Raw genomic sequence first — 21,625 nt, forward strand, 5'->3', positions numbered from 1 at the left:
AAATTTTCAAAACCTTCCTAAAGAAAACAGTACTTTTAATTAATTCAATTGTTTAGAAATATGACGAAAACTTTTGATTTCCATTGTTTTCATGCACTTCTAGTGTTTTGCCTTTTCTCAAGGATATCACAATGAAGAAAAACGAAAAAATAATAATAATAATAACATTCGATCGAGAAAAACATAATACTAGCTAGTGGTATAAAAATTAAACCAAATTCGCCCTTCTTGCTACGTCCATCCCTTTCTCGTTTCCAAAAAATTAACAACCATATTGTTAATAGACAAACATCTATCAAAGTTGACTTAATCTGCGTAGAATTCTCACAAATTAATGTATGTCTACGCCCGCACATGTAGACACACATGGTATGCGAGAAATTATTGTACCGTATTATTTTGAAATGGATGTCTTGGATTTTCATGAATGATGATGCATGAGAGAAGAAATTGGATTCGTAGTACTTCAATGTCTAGTTGCACATATAGCTGTTTGGTGGTTGGATTTGGACACCACCCAGCTGGATGGTTTTAAATTTTAATACAGTTTTACTATCTTGAAATTTTGGTACAAAAAGTTATTAAGAATTCTTAATAACACATCTTTTATCTGCTTCTGCTACTGCTAAACGTGTAGTCATGTTTTGCCCCACTAATAATTCTAAGTTTATTCTGATCTGTATAATATTGATGTTATAGCATGGGACAACTAGCTAGATCCCGTCTGTCTAAACCGAATTCAGATTTCTTTGACTTGTGCAAAGATGCTCCAACCAAGTTTAAATTGAAAAAACACCAAAAAAAAAAAAGCACAATTTAAAAGATTCTTTTCCACCCATAATCCATTTTAAACAAATATTATTATCTACGTCGCAATATTTGAAGCAAAGATTAATCTTTAACTTTGTTTAGGGCCAAAAAGTAAGGATCGCAGCGACATTTGCAAGAATTTATCGTAAGCTATGTTATAAAGAGATTGGAATAGCCAACCTTTTAGGAGATTAAAAATTCCTTTGCTATTAACTCGTTTTTTTTAAAGAACCAATGATGGTTTCTCGCTTACCTTTTTGATGACTTGAACGGATGATTCCTCAATTATCTTTACCAATCCATGCATGTTTACCAAACAATAACTAGTAGTATTTTATTGCTTCATTTGATTCATTCTAAGCATGAGGTTGGTGTTTTCTATTACGATCTATGAGTCTATGATAATGACATTACCACTTGATGACTCTAGCTTTGGCAATTTCCCTACCAACTCAATACAAGATCCTTTAAACAACCTCATAGATCACAACATTTCCTTTTTTTTTTTTTTTTTGGGAAATATCTCATAAATAACAACCTCATGAATCACAATATTTCTTCTTTTTTTTTTTGGGAAATGTCTCATAAATAAAGCAATGGGATCATAATGAGGACGTCCAAGTTCCAACAACTTCATCTTCGAAGTTTTGTTGTTGAAAGCAATCATCTAAATATAGAGGAGTTATATCAAGAAGGGGCAAGTACAACGAGATGATCTGGCTTAATGATTTTTGTAGTGTTTCTGAGGGCCACTAGGAAAGTTCTTTGTACAACTCATGGATATATAAGCTATGCCACCAAACCAAAACTAACGCTTTTTGTAACATTTTTCCAGCTAATTTGTGTCAACAATTTTTGGCAAACGAATTTTCCTGTCGTACTAGCTACTACAAACAAAATACATGTAATACTATCTCCAAAGAATATTCAAATACACAGCTTTTAGGAAGAGGATAACCAAAGATTTCATAGTTGATGCAACCATCCAAAAAAGTATAGCATATCTTACCACAAACATGATTATAGAAACATCACTTGGGGGAACCAACGCTGTTATCATCCTCCTGTGTCTCAGCTCTGGGATGTTTGTACAATCTTGCACACAAAATATAGTAACCGAAGTTAAGAATTCCAATCACAACCAGCATCGAATACACGTAGTCAAGCCTTCCATTGTTTATATTGTCTGGTAACCATCCTGTGGTCTTTCGAACCGAGTGGATCAGCGCAGTGCTCAAATAGAAAGCAACTGCAATGAGCAATGATACCATGGCAGTAGAAATGCTTTTCAGAGATGTAGGAAATTCTTGATAGTAGAACCCAACTTGTCCTGGAAAATGAAATGCTTCTCCAACTCCCACCATCACCAGTTGTGGCATTAGCCATAGGACTGACATATTTTGGTGAGATTTGGCCATCTTAAGTCGCTTGGCCTCAACCATTGCTGAAATGGCCATGGCTGAAATATTAAGCACGTGACCAACTCCTATCCTTTGAAGCGGTTTTGGGGGTCTGCCGATTAATTTCTTCCATGTTGGCCAAAGAAATTTGTCAAAAAAACTCAGACAAATTGAAGTAGAGATTAGGGCAACGACCAAAACCGACCCAACGGGGACTTGGAAATGAGGTCCCAAGTGACGGTCCACGATCAGGGCCTGGAGGGTTGTATACCAATAGGTGTGGACAAAAATATGCTGCTTGACCATAGTGGGAAAATCCTAATCAAGGATTTTAGATCTTCTACTTCTTGGATTGTGCAGAGATTCCAAATTTTTGCAATTGAACCATCTGGATTGATGTCACCTTCACTTCTCAATGCAGCACGATTTAAGAACCTGCAAGGCTCAAACAGGGAATGATGGAGATCAAATTATCAATCTTTATTAGCTAAAAATCCTGTCAAGCACCGCATTTGGTTCATTACCTCAGAAACAGTAGTATGATTTATCATAGTGTTACACCAAAAAGCGTGAAATGACAGTTACAAAAATTTTTAACCAGCTTCATCTCCGTTAATGCCTCTATCCATTGTTTTCCAGGAGGAGAAAAAAAAGGAAATTTTGTTTTTGTCCCTTTTTTTTTGGTGGGTGACTTTGCGCATCATCTCATCAGCTACAAATTAACCATTTGTTGCAGAGTCTACAGATTTTTTTTAGGGCAAATTTCACTTTACCCCCCTGTGATTTAACGTTTTTTTACAAAACCCTCCTATGGCTTCAAAAGCTATACATAACCCCCTTATGATTTGAATTAAAGTGTCAAAGTAACGGAAATGACCATTCGTAAGGGAGTCATCTAAAATGTCAAAAATACCCTTATGTAAAGTTAAAAATTATTTATTAACCAAGGGAGGTTATGTGTATATTTTGAAAACCATAAGAAGGTTATATGGTAAAGTATTAAACCATAAGGGGGTTATATAGTAAAATATAATAATCATACGGGGTTAATGTGTCATGTATTTATACGGGTAATTTCGACATTTTTAGAAGTTCCGTTACGAGTGACTATTTCCGTCACTTTGACACTTTAATCCAAACCATGAGGAGGTTATGTATAGATTTTAAAATTATATGGGGTTATGAAAAAATGCTAAATTACAGGGGGTAAAATATAATTTGCCCTTTTTTTTTAAGTGGAAAATTTCTACCTCAAGCTTTCAGTTGGAGTTGCTAGCTCCGTCTTGGACTCCCCACGAGGCCCATAATAACAATCGTCGGAGTTGGGAGAAAGTGGGACCTTCCATTTCCGGATAGTTGCAACAATAACACGGGCCAAGGCTGTGAATGGGCTCCCTTCCGGCTTAACGTATCTGTAGAAAGGGCTGCCAACCAAGAAAAGGGCTAAGCCCAGAATATTTGCCACCGCACATATACCAAAGCCCCAGGCCCAACTCACACTATCTTCAACCAGCACAATGGCAGTGCTGGCTGTGACAGCACTGGTGTACATGGTGAAGAAATACCAATTAAAATAAACTCCTTGTTCTCTGGGCTTGGTAAATTGATCGGCTCCCATGGTGCCCAGTGTAAAACGAGTTCCCCCTGCTCCTATACAGCCCAGAATTAAAGCAGTATATAGGACTGCATATTGGAGTGTGGATGGGGGTGTGCAGAAGCTTAAAGCAATAAGATGACACGGTTGAGGCTTCATTGAATCAACTGTAGCGGTTAGGACCAAAAGGATTATGCCCTGCAGAAATTCACAAGGGTGAAATTTATTACTCTCAGCTTTGCTAGAAATTAGTGGAAATCGAATAAATTTTTGTTAAAGGAGAGCTGTAATATTAATGAGGGCTAGGTATGATATCTATTTTTTCATATGTTCTTCTTGTATTGGTTGAATTACTGTAATCATCTACTTTTCTTCAGAAAAGAGAGTGCGGCACATATAATTAGAAAAAAGAGTAGTTTCCCCTTCTTTGTAAGGGAGATAAGGAAATATTTAAGGTTTACACACATATAAATACCTATTAGGGTGGATGCGTTTGATAAAACTGTTGAAAACTGAAATATAAAATCTGAATCCATTAAATTATTGAATTGTTCAGTATTAAATCAAATACATTTGAATATATATCACATTCAGTGATAAGTTAAGAGAATATCACATTCACATTCTCTTATCACTTGTTTTTTAGAACAAGTTTTGTCTAAAAAATTCAGTGTCATTTGATTAATTTAGATATTCAATTTTTTATTATCAAACACGTTTGAATATATTAAGATCTGAATCCAATAAATTTAAGTGCTAAATTAAGTTATCAAACAGAGTCTTGGAAAATTTATGAAGCGCAGTCTAGTTTGCGGGATGTTTCGCTTGTAATGGAAAGGTAACTAATGAATTTGAGTCATTAAAATAGTGCTCTATATCACCATTGATTTTTTAAAAAAAATTTCTTTTACTTGATACAATCGCTTTTCATAGTAATCCTTCTGTCCCAATAAAATATTGAATGCATCTGCCAAATAAATCAACTCTATAGTATAGATAACTTAAATTTTGAGTGTATCCATCGACGTCCTAATCTAAACACGACTTCTTGCATAGAACTAGTGGCCATTTGATAAAGAGTGAGAGATAATTTCTCATCCAGTATTATCGCAGTTGAATCAGATGTCCTAATCTAAACTCTTCAATTATCTTAAATTGTCCACTAGTTGGGACTTGTTGCATAGAACTAGTGGTCACTAGGAAAAGAGTGATACATGATTTCTCCTCCAAATTACTGTCACAGTTGAATTCGGATATATTTTAAAACGGATTAGGCTCCTCTCCATTCTATTGGACAAAACTTCTCTGCATCATACCTTAATAAAATTAATATAAAAATCATTAAATCATTTTTGAAGATTGACTCCACTGTTTCATTATTTGTGCAATCATTGCAAATTTTTTCACAATCTTAACTCATTTTTTGCCGTTTAAATGTTTTGCATATGTTGAATGTCAAAATTTTCTCAAAAAAATCCTTTTTTAGTATATTAATCCAGAGATCAAAAGAAAAGTAATAACAAAGTTGCACAATTTTATAACATTGGCCTCAAAAAAGAAAGAGGAGGAGAAAAGGCTTTTTTAAAAAAAAAAACAGTCTTAAAAAAAGATTGAAAATTAAGTGGAACGGAGTAGCTAAGGGAATATGTCATAATCTTTTTGGTATGGCCGCCTTAAAAGAATTTAGAATCACTCAATCTGTTAATCGCTTATCACAAAGGATCTTCTGTCTTACTCTCTCTCCCACTTTTTATTATATAACTATTTATTTTTCATAAATATCATATTTTAATTCTTTTTTGTTTTCTCGAAATCCAACAACTATTAACTGTGCAAAAAATAAATACAACAATCTCAAAAGACAACATATAATAGAAAATTCATTAAAAAAACTAATTTTTTGTGTATTTTGATTTTTGAGTTTGTTAAATTTTGTGTATTATTCAATTAATAGTTGTTGGATTTTAAGAAAACAAAAAAAAATTCAAATACAATATTTATGAAGGAAAAATAGCAATATAATAAAAAATGAGATAGATAGTGGCATGGAAATTTATGGATAGGCAGGAAAATTCTGATCTATATCCTTTACTCACCCACCGACTCATTCACTCTGATCAGCAAGATATGATCAAATACATCTTTATAATTATCTGCTCTAACATAGTTAATGTTTAAGTAATCCAATTTGGATTGCTATTTTTTAAAATTTTACTAAAAAAATATATTATAGTAATTTGATATATATGAGATAAAAAAGTGATTGAAAAAACGTGTTATGGAGAACACAAATTTTTTTTTACGTAGAAAACTATAATCCAAACACCAATGGTGGAGTGCAATAGAAAGTAATTACAACGACCATAAGTTAGTATTGATTTCATCACTAAAAGTTTTTTTTTTGTCTCAACGCATCACTAAAAGTATTGAAAGATCAAATTCACTAGCAAGCAAAATTAATCAAGAACATGCGGTGCAGAGGAAAGGGAAAACGACCAATTTCGGCCCTAAATATTTTTTCTAGGGTCGATTTAGTCCCTTTGGCCAAAAAATTTTTTTTAAAAAAAAAAGGATTAAATCGGCTCTAGTAAAAATGTTTAAGGATGAAATTTGACATTTTTCCCAGGAGAAATGAATAAAAGAGCAAAGAATCAGGCAATGAATTACGTGCCAGCAAAGAGACAAAAGCCGAAATCCAGATAACTGTGTAGCAACCGAGAAACGAATCGGCAAGAATTGCACCGACAACCGGAAACAAACTGGTGGAGCCATTGATGACATTGATAATCTGAGTAGCATCAATGCTCTTGATATTGAACTTGTCTATCAGATAAACCACAAGGTTGCTCATCCATCCTCCTCCTGCTTGCGTCAAGCTTCCCATTGTTGCTGCGCGTATGGTTTCAAATAAATTTATAATTACACCTAATTAATTTATTTTTATTTTAAAAATGGTTTTAGCTCCCAACTCAAAAAATTTTTTTTAAAGTAATATAGCAGTAAAACTTATTATAAGAGAGAAGTTTATTATTTACCTAGGAAGAAAGGAAAGGTGATCCAACCGCCTTGCCTGCGATTACAAGTTGGAAGCTGGGCTTCTCCTTCAGCGGAAGATGAGATCCTGTCCATGATTGGAGGCTGCTGCCTGCTACTGAATGCAAACTATGCAATTCGGTGGCTACTGCTGCTATTAATGGTGTGACATTAAATATTGGTCATGCTAGTCGTTTTACATACGTGCAGTAGTGGTAGTGCCTAACCCGCGGGGCACAAAGACCACTTTAAACGCATGGGTACAAAGACGACTTTAGGCAATATCTATCAACCTTGGATATTGAAAGAGTGAGAGGTTACTTACTGTGCAGTAACCTCTCTTTTTGTCATGTGTATAACCTCTTCTTTTGATAAGTGGTAGTTTTTATTTTTAGTTGAATTTTTGTTCCACTATTTTTTTTAATCAACAAAAAATCATAAATATTTCTCCTCCCAATTCTTGTCTTCTTTCTCTTTCTTCCTCTACTTTCAACCCTCATCTCCCTCTTTTTTCTTCATCTTTTTTTCCCTTAAAATTTTTTCTTTATAATTAATTATATTAAGATTATTTTCTTACTATTTTTTTAGGTGATTATTATTGATCATGGAGAGGTATTGCAATAATTAACTGATTTATAATGTCACTTCCTCCTTGATTAATTTTAACTCTTTAATCCAATATTTTACTTTTTTTTCTTCTTTTTTTCCCTTCATCCTAATTTTCTCTGCTTTTTCTCCTTCCACTCGGTCGATGTATCTTTTTCTTTTTCCTCTATAATTAACTGAATGTATGTTTTTCTTGCATAAGAATGGATATTTCTTTTCTTCATTTGTCCAAAAATCATCATTCATGACTATCTATTTTTTTTAAGAGAAACATGGATAATAGACCTTTTACCTCCGCTACTCCTACTGTTTGGTATGTTCCTTTTTTTTGTTATTCCTATTTTTCCCCTGCCAAATATAGACTTAAGTTATTTTTTGTTAACTGTATTTTATTTAGCCTTTATCATTTTTTTCGCATCTTTATCCTATTACCATGGTGTATTTATTTATTTTGACTTGATCTCCTTGATATTCATTAAGCCTTCCATTATTTTGGTTCTGCAAGTTGATTCTCCTCTTGTGAGGTTTGTTTTAAATCGAAATGCAAAATTTGCATTTTGCAATTATGATATTTTAGTTCATTTTCAACGCATAATTGAATCTTCCACTTCCTTTACTAATTCTTTAGTATTGAATTTTGTACCCTTGTTATGCATTGAAGAGTCTTCTATTCGAATTTCTTGCAAGATTTATTGTGAATTTGTAGGATGGAAGTTTTTACATAATGGTGTCTTGTTTAAAAGAGAAACAGTGGTTAAATTTTATGTTTTATCAAGCATATATCATTTATGTTATCATTGAACTTTTTTTGCATTTTTCATGTACTTGATTTTTGAATTCTTTGCTGTTGTTTGTTAATACAATACAGTAAGATATATTTTTACAGCATCACAATAAGCAAATTGGAGCAAACTTTTGGAACATTCCACTAAAGATAAACTTTATTTTTAAGCTTATTTTTTGACCATTATAATTGCTCTTTATTTGAAAGCAAATTATAGTGTGATGAATTTTAGCCAAAATTTTTTAGGTGGGTTTAAGTTATGCTTGCATAACTTGGTTCCTTCTAATATATATATACCTAGTTACCCACACATTACATAACTTTTTTTTTAAAAAAGAATTATTACATGTACTTTCATTTTAGGTATGAATTACTAAAATTTTGAGAAATAATTAAAGATTAAAGAGAACAAATTTAGATGTGCGCATAGTTTTCTTTTTCTTAAAAAAAAAAAAAAAAAGATCAGTATGAGCATTCACTTACTATTTGATGAAGGATCGGTGTCTAAATCTTAAAACATATTTGATCAAAGGTTGGCATTTAAATGTTAAAACATATGCAATGATGGATGCCATCTTAAACAATTTCATAATCATAAATGCATTACCTTTTAAGAAGATTATCCCTTGCAAAGGTAACGTCATTGTTCATTGATCGCGTAGATTTAGGATAGAACCTATTACATGCACATTTATCTCAAATTATATATGCATCATTTTAGGAGAAGAATATATCACTAAAATGAAAAAAAAAAGTATCATTAGTCAGGTTGGTTTAGGATAGAAGCTATTGCATTTTCGTTGATCTCAAGTTATGGATGCACAATTAGCATATTAATGATAATTCCATTGAAAAGTTGTGGATGCTTTGAAGAAACACATTCTCAATTAGAAATGCCATTGAACTACAGAGAACTAGTTAGTGATTAGTGTTTGCAGACCTCTGCTCTATATCGTATAAAAGAAATTACTCAACTTTAATTAGCTATGTTGTAGAATTAGAGCTTAATCAGTTTGGTACATTGCGAAGAAGTTTGCGCAATTATTATCCTGTTTGCAAGCCATCAAACATACGATCACAATCGGGGACAGCCCTTTTGACAAAAAGGGGAGGGGGGAGGGGGACAGCCCACACCATTGTATGGTTGATAGACCAATGTAGTATTACATACAATTTAGGGCATCCCCAATGGTTTATACTCTTTAGAGTGTAATCCACATGCCACGTTAACATTTTACTTTCTCATATTTTATTAGGATTATTATCAATTTACTCCCTTAACATTCGACGCCATTATCAATTTTCTCTTTATTGTTATATTTTAGTCACTTTACCCTCAAGATTAACGGTCAAATTTAAAGGAGTTTGTTAATTAAAGCGAAAAAACATGTTTAATTCTTAAAACTATTATCACTTTACCCCCATAAACTATAGTCTCATTATCAATTTACCCCTCTAAAGTTATTTTTTAGGCAATTTATCTCACCATTAAACCAACTTCGCAAGTTAAAGAACTTTAGAAAACAGTACCCTCATTTTTGTATAATAAAAATAACAAAAAATTTAGAGTGATTTTTCCCCTTTTTAATATCAAGAAAAAAAAGTTAAAGTGTTAATTTTTTTTCTTTTTGGCAATCTTATTAATATTAAAAAAAATAAAAAATTGGGAGGAAGAGGGGAAAAGAGAGAGAGAAAGAGTTCAATTCTTTTTTTTTTTTAAATACAAATAAGAAAGAATTAAATACTTTTACTATTTAAAATTATTTCATTTTTTTGTTTATCACCAAATTCTAATCTTAATCCCAACAACTTTAAAGTAATACGATAAATATTAGACTCTTCTTGATTTTCTTTCTTTGCAAAATCCAATTTTCTATCTCCTTTTCTTTTCCCAATATTAAGAAGTGTGAAAAAAAATTGAGAAAATTATTTTATTTTTATATTTTTTGATCTCTTAAAGTGAAAAAAAAAAAGAATAACCATTCAAACTTTTTTATTTTTAATTATATATAATAAAATGTAAATGCATTTACAACCAACTCTTATTAAAGGAGTTGGCCACCATCAAGTTTTTAAGGTTTGGTGAGGTAGGAGGTAAGGTTTGACTAATTGCCACAAGTGTGGCTCTTCAAATCTAGACGGATGTAATGCACTCGTCTGATCCGATGGTGGTTCAGTTCCTATCGGTCCCCTCATAGGCCTAGTTAGATCCCCACTCTAGAATAGAATAGAGTAGGAGTGGATGTGGATGTAAAATAGATAAATACCGAGTGTCGGAAAAAAAATGATCATTTGTCTTTTAAAAAAAATGGAAAAAACGGTAAATGCATTTAAAAAATTTTGACCATACTAGTTAAATTAACGATGAGATAAAATAACTAAAAATAATGTTATGAATTAAAATGATTGTATCACTATAATTTTAAGGGATAAAGTAATAATAAGGGATAAAGTAATAATAACAATGTGATAATACTATAGAATAATGGAGTATTTTTGTCTAAAATTTCTAAACATGTTGAGTTGAATAACTTATAGGGGTGAAATGACTAAAGAAAACGTTAGGGGTAAATTGATAGTAATGATATAGTTTAACGAGATAAAATGATAATAACTCCTTTTATTATACTCTCATTGACAATATATTACATTCTACAAGGCGTGATAGCATGGGTCAACAATTAAATCAAACATTTATTTTAATAATGCACAACTCATATCCCATAAATAAATAAATTAATTTTTTAAAAACAGTTTCATTATTTTTTTTAAAAATAAATTATTAACTTTCATTAAATTTTTTACCTTTTTCATTTTTTATTTTCTAAAAAATAATATTATTAATTTTTAAATTTGAATAATATTTTTTTTATCTCTCAAAAATAATATATTATTATTTTTAAAAAAATAATAATGTAATTATTAAACAAATATGTGATACCTCAAATGCAAAGAATTCATAATAATCCATACATGTTATGAAACAATTAAAAGTATGGATGTCCCTTTGTATTTTCAAGAGAATTAATTCATGATTTATGGTTACATTATGTATAGAAATTACAATCCATAAATTCATTCATGTAGTGGAGAAACCGTTTCATAGGTTTCTTCATATTCTTGTAGTAGTAGGTGTTTAATAGAATTGATGCACCTTTAATCTTGTAGTACCTATATATAGAGGTACATTGAGACCCTTTGGAAGGACTTTTGTATCTTGTTGGAATACAAGAATATCACTCTTTATTTCTCTACTTCTTTCTCCAATATTTCACTTGATATTAAAGTAACTTATTTTATTAGTTTTATAACACGTTATCAGCACGAGTCTCTATTTTTGAGCAAAAGGTGAAAACAGAGGCTCTACCTTGAACAAAAGTGAAACACAAGATTTTGCCGAAATTCTGCTCACATTTCTTCAAGTAAATTCTGAGGTAAATTTCTAACTCACAATCTTATTTCAATTTCTTATGGCTAATATTTAAATGATCGAAAAATATAAGTGCCTATTGCTGAGCAACCATTAAACACACATATATACTGTTTGACATCTTTGAGATAATATTTCTCCTTTTAATTCTACTTATTTATCTTTAAAATTATTTGTTATAAATACTTATATTCTGATGCATTGAGTTTTGGAGATGCTATTATAGAAAATCAATTATATTTGAGGATCTCTTGTCCTTTGAAATATTTAAAGAAAAAGATTCGACCACCTGAAGATGGTCGTTCTTTAACGAAAATATTTGGCCACTAGAAGATGGTCATTATTTCAAAAGCCTGGTATGATAAATTTACTTATGGTTACAAGAACATAATTCTGCAATTTTCAGAATTACTTCTCAGTTGAAATTGTGTCGAGAAAATTTTACTCATAAGATGTATTGAAAATGATATTCTCCACAATTGATTTCTCTAATATGCTCCTGTAGTAGCAATATTAAGAGAAATTTTGAGAAGTATTTTGTACTTATTGCATGCTAATTCTAGTCCATTCCCAGAAGTGAATGTGACTATATTTCAATTTACTAGTTATGATTGATGCCATGACTATGATTTTGGTAAATATGTATTTTACCATAACAAAAGAAAAAGTTACCATTTGAAGTAGGATAATAATGATAAGAACAAGAAAATAAGGATCCTAAAGACAAATGTCCCGAAGTACATTTGACAAATAAAAATTATAATAGCATTTTCACATGGCAAATTTCTTTAAACGCCTTGAAGGTGTATGGTGATTAATTTAATTTATGAGAGTAATTGACTTTTCTTCCTGAAGAAGAAATGGATGTTAAACATTTGGGATCAAAGAATTATGGTGATGATATTTGTCTCATAAGAATTATGGTGACAATGATATGTGTCTCATTAATAAGTGCTACTATATATACTATATTCCAATGAGAGAGACAAACACAATATGTTGTAATGTTTAAGTGATTGAAAGCTCCAGAAGAGCCACTACTATATTTCTCCCTGTAGGAGAAAAATTTATCATAAATAAAGCACTACTTTTTACGATGTTTCGAAAAATTTATTGAATTTGAATATCCGTTGAAATGGATATCAAATTAAGACACTAAATGAGACAATAATAGAGATCATGTTTAGAAATCAAATGAAATAAAGGTTAATTATATCATAATAACCATTCGAGAGAGAAATGGTTATCGATATAGTTGTTTTCATTCTCATTTGATTTATAATCATCACATGCAGTAAATCAGAAGTTTACTGATCTCAATGGATATATGATTTGACAAAAGTGAGAATATTTGAGAGTCGACAAGTATTTATACATATCCCCTTTATATTATATATGGCTCTAAAACAAATTTAAAATTTATGTCGGATATGAATCACTTTTTACGATTAAATATCGTAAAATATTTGATGAGTGATCTATTAAATGATTTATTTATTCTGATGAGTTACGATTCCCGACATTAGGGGGAGGAAGAAATCAGCCGAAAGGAAATCACTTGAAAAATTGGATTTCCTCGATTCTCATACAAAATAACGTGAACGGGAAGTTCAAGAAATTATTCATTTGCAGAAAACTGCAAACCAATTGTCAGATATATTATCGACTCCAGAAGAGTCATTAAATCAACTATTCCTGCAGGAAATACTCTGGTTAAAATTGATGTCCCTGAAGGACATGCACAAGTGCTACAAATAAATTTAAGGCCAGCCTACCTAAATAAGGTATAAATTGATTTCAAATATCTCCGGAGACTAAATGTCATGACAAAATTCAACCTCTTGAAGAGGTTGCTCCTGAAGAGCCAACTTATGAAGAGAATGAAATCATAAAAAAAAAAATGTAATTGGAGCCTAATAAAATGTAGCACTTGATATTATAGAAATTGATGAGAATCATGAATCTAAATCGGTTGATGAATGTCAGTATATAAATGATTGAAAAAATGGAAAGATGCGATTCAATCTGAATTGGACTCACTGGCTACAAGAAAAGTTTTTGGACCTGTAGTCCAAACACCTGAAGGTGTAAAGTCAGTAGAATATAAATGGGTATTTGTGAGAAAAAGAAATGAGAAAAAAGAAATTGTGAGGTATAAAGCAAGACTTGTAGCCCAATAATTTTTACAAAGGTCTGGATTTGATTATGATGAAACGTATTCATCTGTAGTGAATGCTATTACATTTAGATATTTTGTGAGTTTTGCAATACATGAAAAATTAGATATACGTCTAATGAACGTCGTTACTGCATATTTATATGAAAATTTTGAAAATGATATTTATATGAGAATCTCCGAAGGATTCAACATGCCTGAAGCATGCAAATCAACTTCTAAAAATATTTATTCTATTAAATTACAAAGGTCTCTGTATGGGATCAAACAATCTGGACGTATGTGGTATAACCGTCTCAATGAATGTCTGACAAAAGAAGGTTATACCAATGATCCAATATGTCCATGTGTTTTTATTAAGAAAAATGGATCAAATTTTGTGATAATTGCTGTATATGTTGATGATCTAAATTTGATTGGAACTCCTGAACAGATTCAAAATAATGTTGAATATTTGAATAAGGATTTTAAGATCAAGAATTTTGGAAAAACAAAATTCTATCTTGATTTACAAATTGAGCATTTGAAAAGTGAAATTTTTATCCACCAAACTGCATATACCCGGAAGGTATTAAAGCGATTTTATATGGATAAGGCACATATATTAAGTACTCCAATGGTTGTGAGATCATTAGATCCTAATAAGGATTCTTTTAGATCGCAAGAGAAAGATGAAGAGATACTTGGTCCTGAAGTACCATATTTCAGTGCAATTGGCGAAGAATATTGGAATGCGATGATTAAAAGATCTCAAATGATGTTTGCATCAGGGGGAGAAATTAATACACAGGAATAGTGTACTCTTTTTCCTTCACTAGGGTTTTTGTCCCAATGAATTTTTCTCTAGTAAGGTTTTAACGAGGCATATTCTTTGTGTAATGGACATCCAAGGGGGAGTGTTATGAAACAATTAAAAGTATGGATGTCGCTTTGTATTCCCAGGAGGATTAATTCATGATTTATGGCTACATTATGTATAGAAGTTACAATCCATAAATTCATTCATGTAGTGGAGAAACCGTTTCATAGGTTTCTTCATGTTCTTGTAATAGTGGGTGTTTAATAGAATTGATGCACCTTTAATCTTGTAGTACCTATATATAGAGGTACATTGAGACCCTTTGGAAGGACTTTTGTATCTTGTTGGAATACAAGAATATCACTCTCTATTTCTCTATTTCTTTCTCCAATATTTCACTTGATATTAAAGTAGCTTATTTTATTAGTTTTATAACAATACAAATTTTGTCCGGCTTAAAAAGTATTTGTCCGTTATTGACTATGGGCCCACCATTACACGCATCGTTAGAATGATGCGTGTAATGGGCCCGTGCCATGGCACTCCATTGCAGATGCCTTGTGAGTGGAGGCAGGTGATTTCAGACGAACCGGGCCATGACAAAGCCTACTCATCTCAACCCACAACTATTCCCACAGATCAATAGATCATGCTGCGAGAAGCAAATCCCATTTCCTCACTGGATATCTTTCGACTTTGACGTTACATGACAACTGTTCCCAGGCAACGGCGGCACGGCAGTAACTAGTTGCTGGTACTACTACCCTTTCTCTTTATTGCTGATGCCATAAAATACAAAAAATAAAATAAAATTGACGAATAAGAAATTTTCTTGGAATAGTAGAATATTTGAGATATTTTTTTTAAAAAAAATATTGTTGCAATTTCTGATATGACGTTCGTAAAATAAAAAAATAATTAAAAAATGTATTCTTTTCAAGCGCGGAAATTCTCCGGTCACAAATTCTCTATCCGATGAACAAAATGCATTCGAAAAAAACATCTCATATTATATGGGACTCCCCACCATCTACTTTAATTGAAAGTGCGTTACAGTTGTAAGTTACACTCAGTTGCATTTCCTGTACAAACACAGTGGCTTTCACAGTTCCACTGGACAAAAATACAACAACTCGAGATATGAGAAAAAGAATAGTGCAAATCAAACCATAGATTAAAAATAAAATATCAATATAGAGTTTGATCCGATTATAAACTTGCATACTCTTTGCAGAGCATTGGATGCCTTGTTCAGGTAAAGAGACCAACCATCAAAGCAATTGCCACAGACTCCGCCCGATGCAGCATAAATTACCATCAAAGAATATCTCCAATATTGAGCTGTAGAAGTTTTAATTTGTTTCCTAAACTAGCTTGTAACATATTCCATCAACTGACACGGAGCCTATGCAAGCAAAAACTGAACTCTTGATCGTGTTTATTTATGTGCAGGAAAGGAATCGTAAGGCGGTTTTCCCATCATATTTATGCATGCTCTGGATTCAGTGCCACAGCCTCCTGGTAAATCATATCTTTTATCTGCTCCTCTCCTACAGCTTGATGCTCGAAATCAAAAGAAAATGGCTTTGAGCAGACAGGTTCATCAGCTATGTCATGTAATCTTGCAAGGTAGGGATGTGCAAGTGCTTCTTCAACTGCAAATTAAAGAGGAGCAAGTCGTCATTTTCAGATGGAACGAAAGTTAAACGGAAGGATAAAAGGGCAAATATATCATCTCCAGTCTAAAGGTGTTCGTCCCTGAGAATAAAAATGTAGTGTGATGGTACTCCCGACTCCCCTGGACCCGGGGAGTACGAACACGATTCTGAACTAAAACATGGCATAAATTTCGCCTAACTGAACTGAAGTACTTCAACTTTATAGGATGGTTAGCATCTCTGCAGAGCTAAGGATTTTTCCTTGATCTATTTAACATTATATTATCAGACACTACTTGATGATGACCTGTTTAATTACTAATTACGAAGAGAAAAGTAACCAAGGAAGGATAATGCATGTGTATAACCGAGACTGTTTATGGTCAACAGGATCGAGAAAAGAAAGGTAATGGTGGGCGAAAATGATTGTGCTGTTAGTCCGTGGTGGGCTGGGGTTTGGGAGGCTGTTAGCAAGTGTGTGTGTGTGTGTGTAACTATCTTGGCAGACAGAATCATTTAACAGCTTGCAGTGAAGAAGAAAGTCACCTGTAATTCTTTTAGCTGGATCAAATGTTAACATTTTATCAACAAGATCAATGGCTAATGGATTCACATGCGGGAACACTTTAGAGAGCTGCTGCCGAGGAAAACGTGGCAGTTGCCGGATATATCTTTTTGCTTCCTCGTGTCGTACAAAGCCAAGATCAGCATCAGTGGGTGTTCCTAGAAGCTAAAATCATGCAAGAGAACGATGAAAATCAGTCATGGTTGATCGTCAAAAAAAAAAAAAAAAAAAAATTCAGGAGAGCTAGATGTTCTTTTTTTTTTGGGTGCTTTTATAATTCTTTTACCTCAGTCAATAAGCGCATTTGGTTGACATGATCTTTTCCAGGAAACAATGGTTTTCTGTTCATAAGCTCCATGAAGATGCAACCCACTGACCAGACATCAATTGCGGCAGTATAATCTGATGAATTTAGGAGCAGCTCAGGTGCCCGGTACCATCTAGTCACAACATACTCTGTCATGACTTCATTTTCCGTGTTTGGGCGGGCAAGACCAAAATCAATGATCTTAAGATCACAATTTGCATTCACCAAAAGGTTGCTTGGTTTAAGATCCCTATGAATTACTTTTGCAGAGTGTATATATTTCAGGCCTCGAAGGATCTGGTACAAGAAATACTGCAAATTGAACAATTAAGGAAAATGTCAGTTCCAGCTCATAGGATTTCAAGACTTCTTCAGTATCAACGATTTCTTAAAAAGAATGGAATCAAATTCATGAACTTAAATTGAAGGAAAAAGGGTTTGACCTGAGAATGCTCTTCGGACAAAGATTGATTGGATCGAATAATTTGGTGAAGGTCAGTGTCCATGAGCTCTGTGGCTATGTAGACATCAGAAAACTCCCTCCTCAAGGGCGGAGGAATCACATCTCTTATGGCGATTACCTGCATTTGTGAGAACCCTTGTTCAATATGCTAAGTCCCAGAAGCAATCATGTCTTAATTCTACTATGAAGATGATAGATCAGCTGGAGACTTGGTTTTGAAACAAAACACGCAGGCAAACAATCAACATCTCAGCACAATTGCAAGCAAGAAAAATTGCATTTTCTGAATACCTACTGTCTGCTGGGCTAATGCTAACACCCTTTCATCCAGTGGATTAGGCAGGGAGATCATAGTCTTCCAGAAAACAAACGATAAAATTGAAAAGGTAAATGACCTTGCAGTATTAGATAAATTTCGATTATATGATTTCAAAGTGTATTCATGAGGAAAGTCCTCGATATGCTAGTCGATTAAGCTGAAGATAAACTTGATAACAGTAAAACAAGGAAAAAAAAAAAAAAAGAAGAAGAGCAAGCTCTGTAGTGAAAGAGTTACATTTTCATGATCCAAATGGCGAAGAAGCTTGATTTCCCGGAGAGTACGTTTGGCGTCCATGTAATTATCGAAAGCATTGGCAATCTTCTTTACAGCAACCATCTCATTCGTCTCCGAATTCAAAACCGAGCTTCAAGAAACAAAACGAAACGAATTACATCAGGGATAAACATTAAATTCGATTTGATCGAGAAAAATCAATTAATTTCAATTCAACTGCCTGATATAAAATCAATACCAGACGATTCCATAAGCTCCCCGGCCAATAGGCATGATGGGAGGGCGGTACTTAGAGGTGACCTCAAACAGGTTTCCAAAGATGTTGTACTGAACAAACTGCCCGCCGTTGGTAAAAACCGCTGGAAATTCGGGGAACTGACTTCCGGACATGTTATAGTCTGCCATCTTCTTCCTTGTTTTGCTTTTTTCTTGCTGCTCGTCCGTGTATTATATATACTTAAATCAGCTTCAGGCTGGAGCTAGCTAGCTCTGCTCCCCGTCTCTCTGCGTCGTGGGTGTGCGTGTGTTTCCTTTTCTGGGATTGAGTCAATAACTGAATCTATGACACATATTTATATGTACATGAATAATGCTATGATAGAGATCAATGAAGTCTGCGGGGAAATTGTGAGAAAGATGGACGGGGAATTGCCGGGCAATGAAGAGGAAGGACGTCGGAAGAAGCGGACGCGGTTGCCATTTGACTGCTCTTATATATTTATTTATGTGCCTAATTTTTCCACCACACCTCCACTTGTCATTTATCTATAAATTAATCTTCAGTTTTAAAATAATAATAATAATAATAATCCTCGCCATTTTTTAAAAAAATTTAAATAAAAATTTTAACCATTTGGTGACAAAATATTATCGATCTGATGGAGTAAAGATATTAAATATTACTAGTTTCTTTCATATTGCTCCATCTTTAGTCTCCATCCTCACCCTCCATTTCAAAGAATAAAAAACCAATTTTGTACTAAATGGAATTTTGCAGTTTGACAAAAATAAATACTTCTGTGATCATAATTGAAAATTCATGACAGCGTACGGATCAAGTAGAGATTTGGCCAACCTATCATTTAGCGACAACTAGTGGAAATAGCACACGTTCTATCATCTATGTGAGTACAAATCTAAAAAGAAAATTTTTTAAAAATATACTAAATTTTTTAGTAGTTGTTGGAGGTTTTGTGTTTAGAAATATGGATAGAAGAATTGTATTTTTTTTCTTTCTTTTTTTTTTTTTTGCAGTAATTGACTCATTGGAAGTTTTGTTAGGCTGAAAAAGGGTGGTATGTGTATGTGTTTGTGTGTGTTTATTATACTAGTTAGTACTTATATAGGGTGAACAATTTAATAGATAAGATACCAGCAGAAAAAAAAATAATGAATATTGAAAAGATATATTTGACAAAATAAATTATAATACTTTTTTTTTTTACACCAACCCCTATTCAGACTTTATACATAGAAGAAGAAGAAAGATGTGTAAAGGTATACTGAAAAAGGAAAAAGAATACATTGAAATTGTTTACTAAATTAATAAAAGGACGAGACATGTAATAAAAATAGAATAGAATATTCTATTTGCAGAAACGAGCGATGTGTAAGTCAGCCGCCTGCTCCCTGTAGCTTTAAATTACTTGATCTTGGAGTTTGGAGCTGTGAAGAACGTGGGCCTATCCTAACTTGGTCTTGCTCACGCTGATTCCTTTTATGTCGTTAAAAGATGTAGCAGTACTTACCCCGTACCACTTTAATAGTTCTGAGTCTTTTTTCACACAGTTTAATAAAAAGTAGTTAATTTTATTGGAACAATCAATTTAGATAGTTATTTTCCTAAAATACCCTCACATTAATTAGAGTACAATTTTATGAAAACTTGAATTGATGGTAAAAAAAGAATAAACTCTCGTTAAATAGAGTAGGTTTATAGTAACAACAACTTACATTGAATAAGGGTATTTTAGAAAAATTAAAATATAACTACATTTTTCAATTGAAAAGTGGACTACAATTTGGGACAGACGAAAAAGAAAAACATGACTATTAAAGTGGGACGGAGGGAGTGGTATTTTTCTTATCGTTGGTTACGGAAAAGAATTGTAAAACCGCTAATGATATCTCTTAAATTTTTGTGATTAACAATTATGAAAGTTAGTAGTATTTCTTATGATAATACTGATATATTCGATTCCATCGGAACAAAATTGGGAATCTTAATGGTTACATTTTGTTGTCCTTTTAGTTGCCCTTTTGTTTGAGTTGATCAATTCTGTATTACCCCCTATAAGAGCGAGTTGAGGTTGAGTGGTTGACGGACGAAATAACCGAGCCTTGTTTTGACTTTTGAGAAGAAATGGCAGCCTTCGTTAGATGTCAATGCTTGACCAGATTGCAGCCTGCAGGAGGACCTCCTCCCTCCCTATCAGCATGGATGAACATGAAATACCGACGACTGACTTGGTGACACATTTCCCTACGCAGACTGCGTCAACTTTACGCCACAAACTGCGGTTGGAAAATTTGGAATTAATAATAATATAGCAATACGACATTAAAAAAAAAAAAAAAGAAAAGAGGCAAAAATTATGTCACACATCCACTAAAATAAAAAAGAATAGTTCTGATGATGAGGGATTTCCTACTGTACTTGCACATATAAAAAAAAAATACTTTTTAAATCTCTTGAGTTGGTCGAGTCGGTAGAGTTGGTATCATCACTTCCTATCAATTCGGATTTTTGCCCATCGAATAGAACTTGTCTAATGCACCTGGTTATCCTATATGTACTCTCGGATAACGGTTACAGATTCCCTTATTAACAAAAAAAAAAAAAAAATTATTAAGGGCTTGACTAATTTATTCTCTATTTTTATTTCTTTTCTTTTTTTTTTTGTTTTGGGCCTTGCATATAAAAAATACTTTTTCGGTTTTCTTTAAAGTGCCGGTAAATATTTTTTTCAGAACGCTTGTCCTTTTTTCATTGGGTGAAAGGTGTAGACACATGAGAAGCTATAGCTGGAGAACCACTATTCTGTCAAAACTATAATATTTTGACAATTTAAAGCAAACAAAAACAGATAGACCGTCTCCACCGTTGGCCTGGTGATGTTGTTCGGGTCAATTGCCTATCCAGAATGAAAGTGTGTTCATCTGTTCCAAAGTGTTGACTCTCACATGCAGTAAGTTCTGCTTGAGATAAATTAATGTTTTTGCTAATAAATAATTTGGTTGCTTTGCTTAGAATTTTAACGTACTTATTAGTGGCCGTTTCATGAATGTGAACGAACTACACTTGGTTAAGCTCATTAAATGAGACCATACACATCACATAAAAAATGTCCAAAGCGAGAGGAAGCATATTATTTTGGTCTAATGGTCTTAAAACTCGAGTAAGCATGACTAGAAAGTAAACTTCAATTAGAGAAGTTGAAAAAA

At 32.8% G+C, this 21,625-nt stretch overlaps 1 protein-coding gene and 1 pseudogene across 1 annotated transcript; both read right to left on the reverse strand.

Moving 5' to 3' along the window:
• Positions 1 to 1,527: 1,527 nt before the first annotated feature.
• Positions 1,528 to 7,029, reverse strand: LOC113742548 (protein NRT1/ PTR FAMILY 2.6-like; annotated as a pseudogene).
• An 8,592-nt stretch (positions 7,030 to 15,621) lies between these two features.
• LOC113728219 (mitogen-activated protein kinase 3-like) lies at positions 15,622 to 18,724 on the reverse strand. Its single transcript, XM_027252785.2, has 6 exons — positions 18,420 to 18,724; positions 18,182 to 18,311; positions 17,606 to 17,743; positions 17,142 to 17,474; positions 16,837 to 17,020; positions 15,622 to 16,287 (listed from the first exon to the last, which is right to left on the reverse strand). Exons 1-6 carry the CDS (start codon positions 18,584 to 18,586, stop codon positions 16,118 to 16,120), a joined length of 1,122 nt encoding a protein of 373 aa, XP_027108586.2. The 5' UTR covers positions 18,587 to 18,724; the 3' UTR covers positions 15,622 to 16,117.
• Between the last annotated feature and the right edge of the window lie 2,901 nt (positions 18,725 to 21,625).

The sequence above is a fragment of the Coffea arabica genome, chromosome 1c (genome assembly GCF_036785885.1).
Source record: "Coffea arabica cultivar ET-39 chromosome 1c, Coffea Arabica ET-39 HiFi, whole genome shotgun sequence".
NCBI classification, from domain to species: domain Eukaryota; kingdom Viridiplantae; phylum Streptophyta; class Magnoliopsida; order Gentianales; family Rubiaceae; genus Coffea; species Coffea arabica.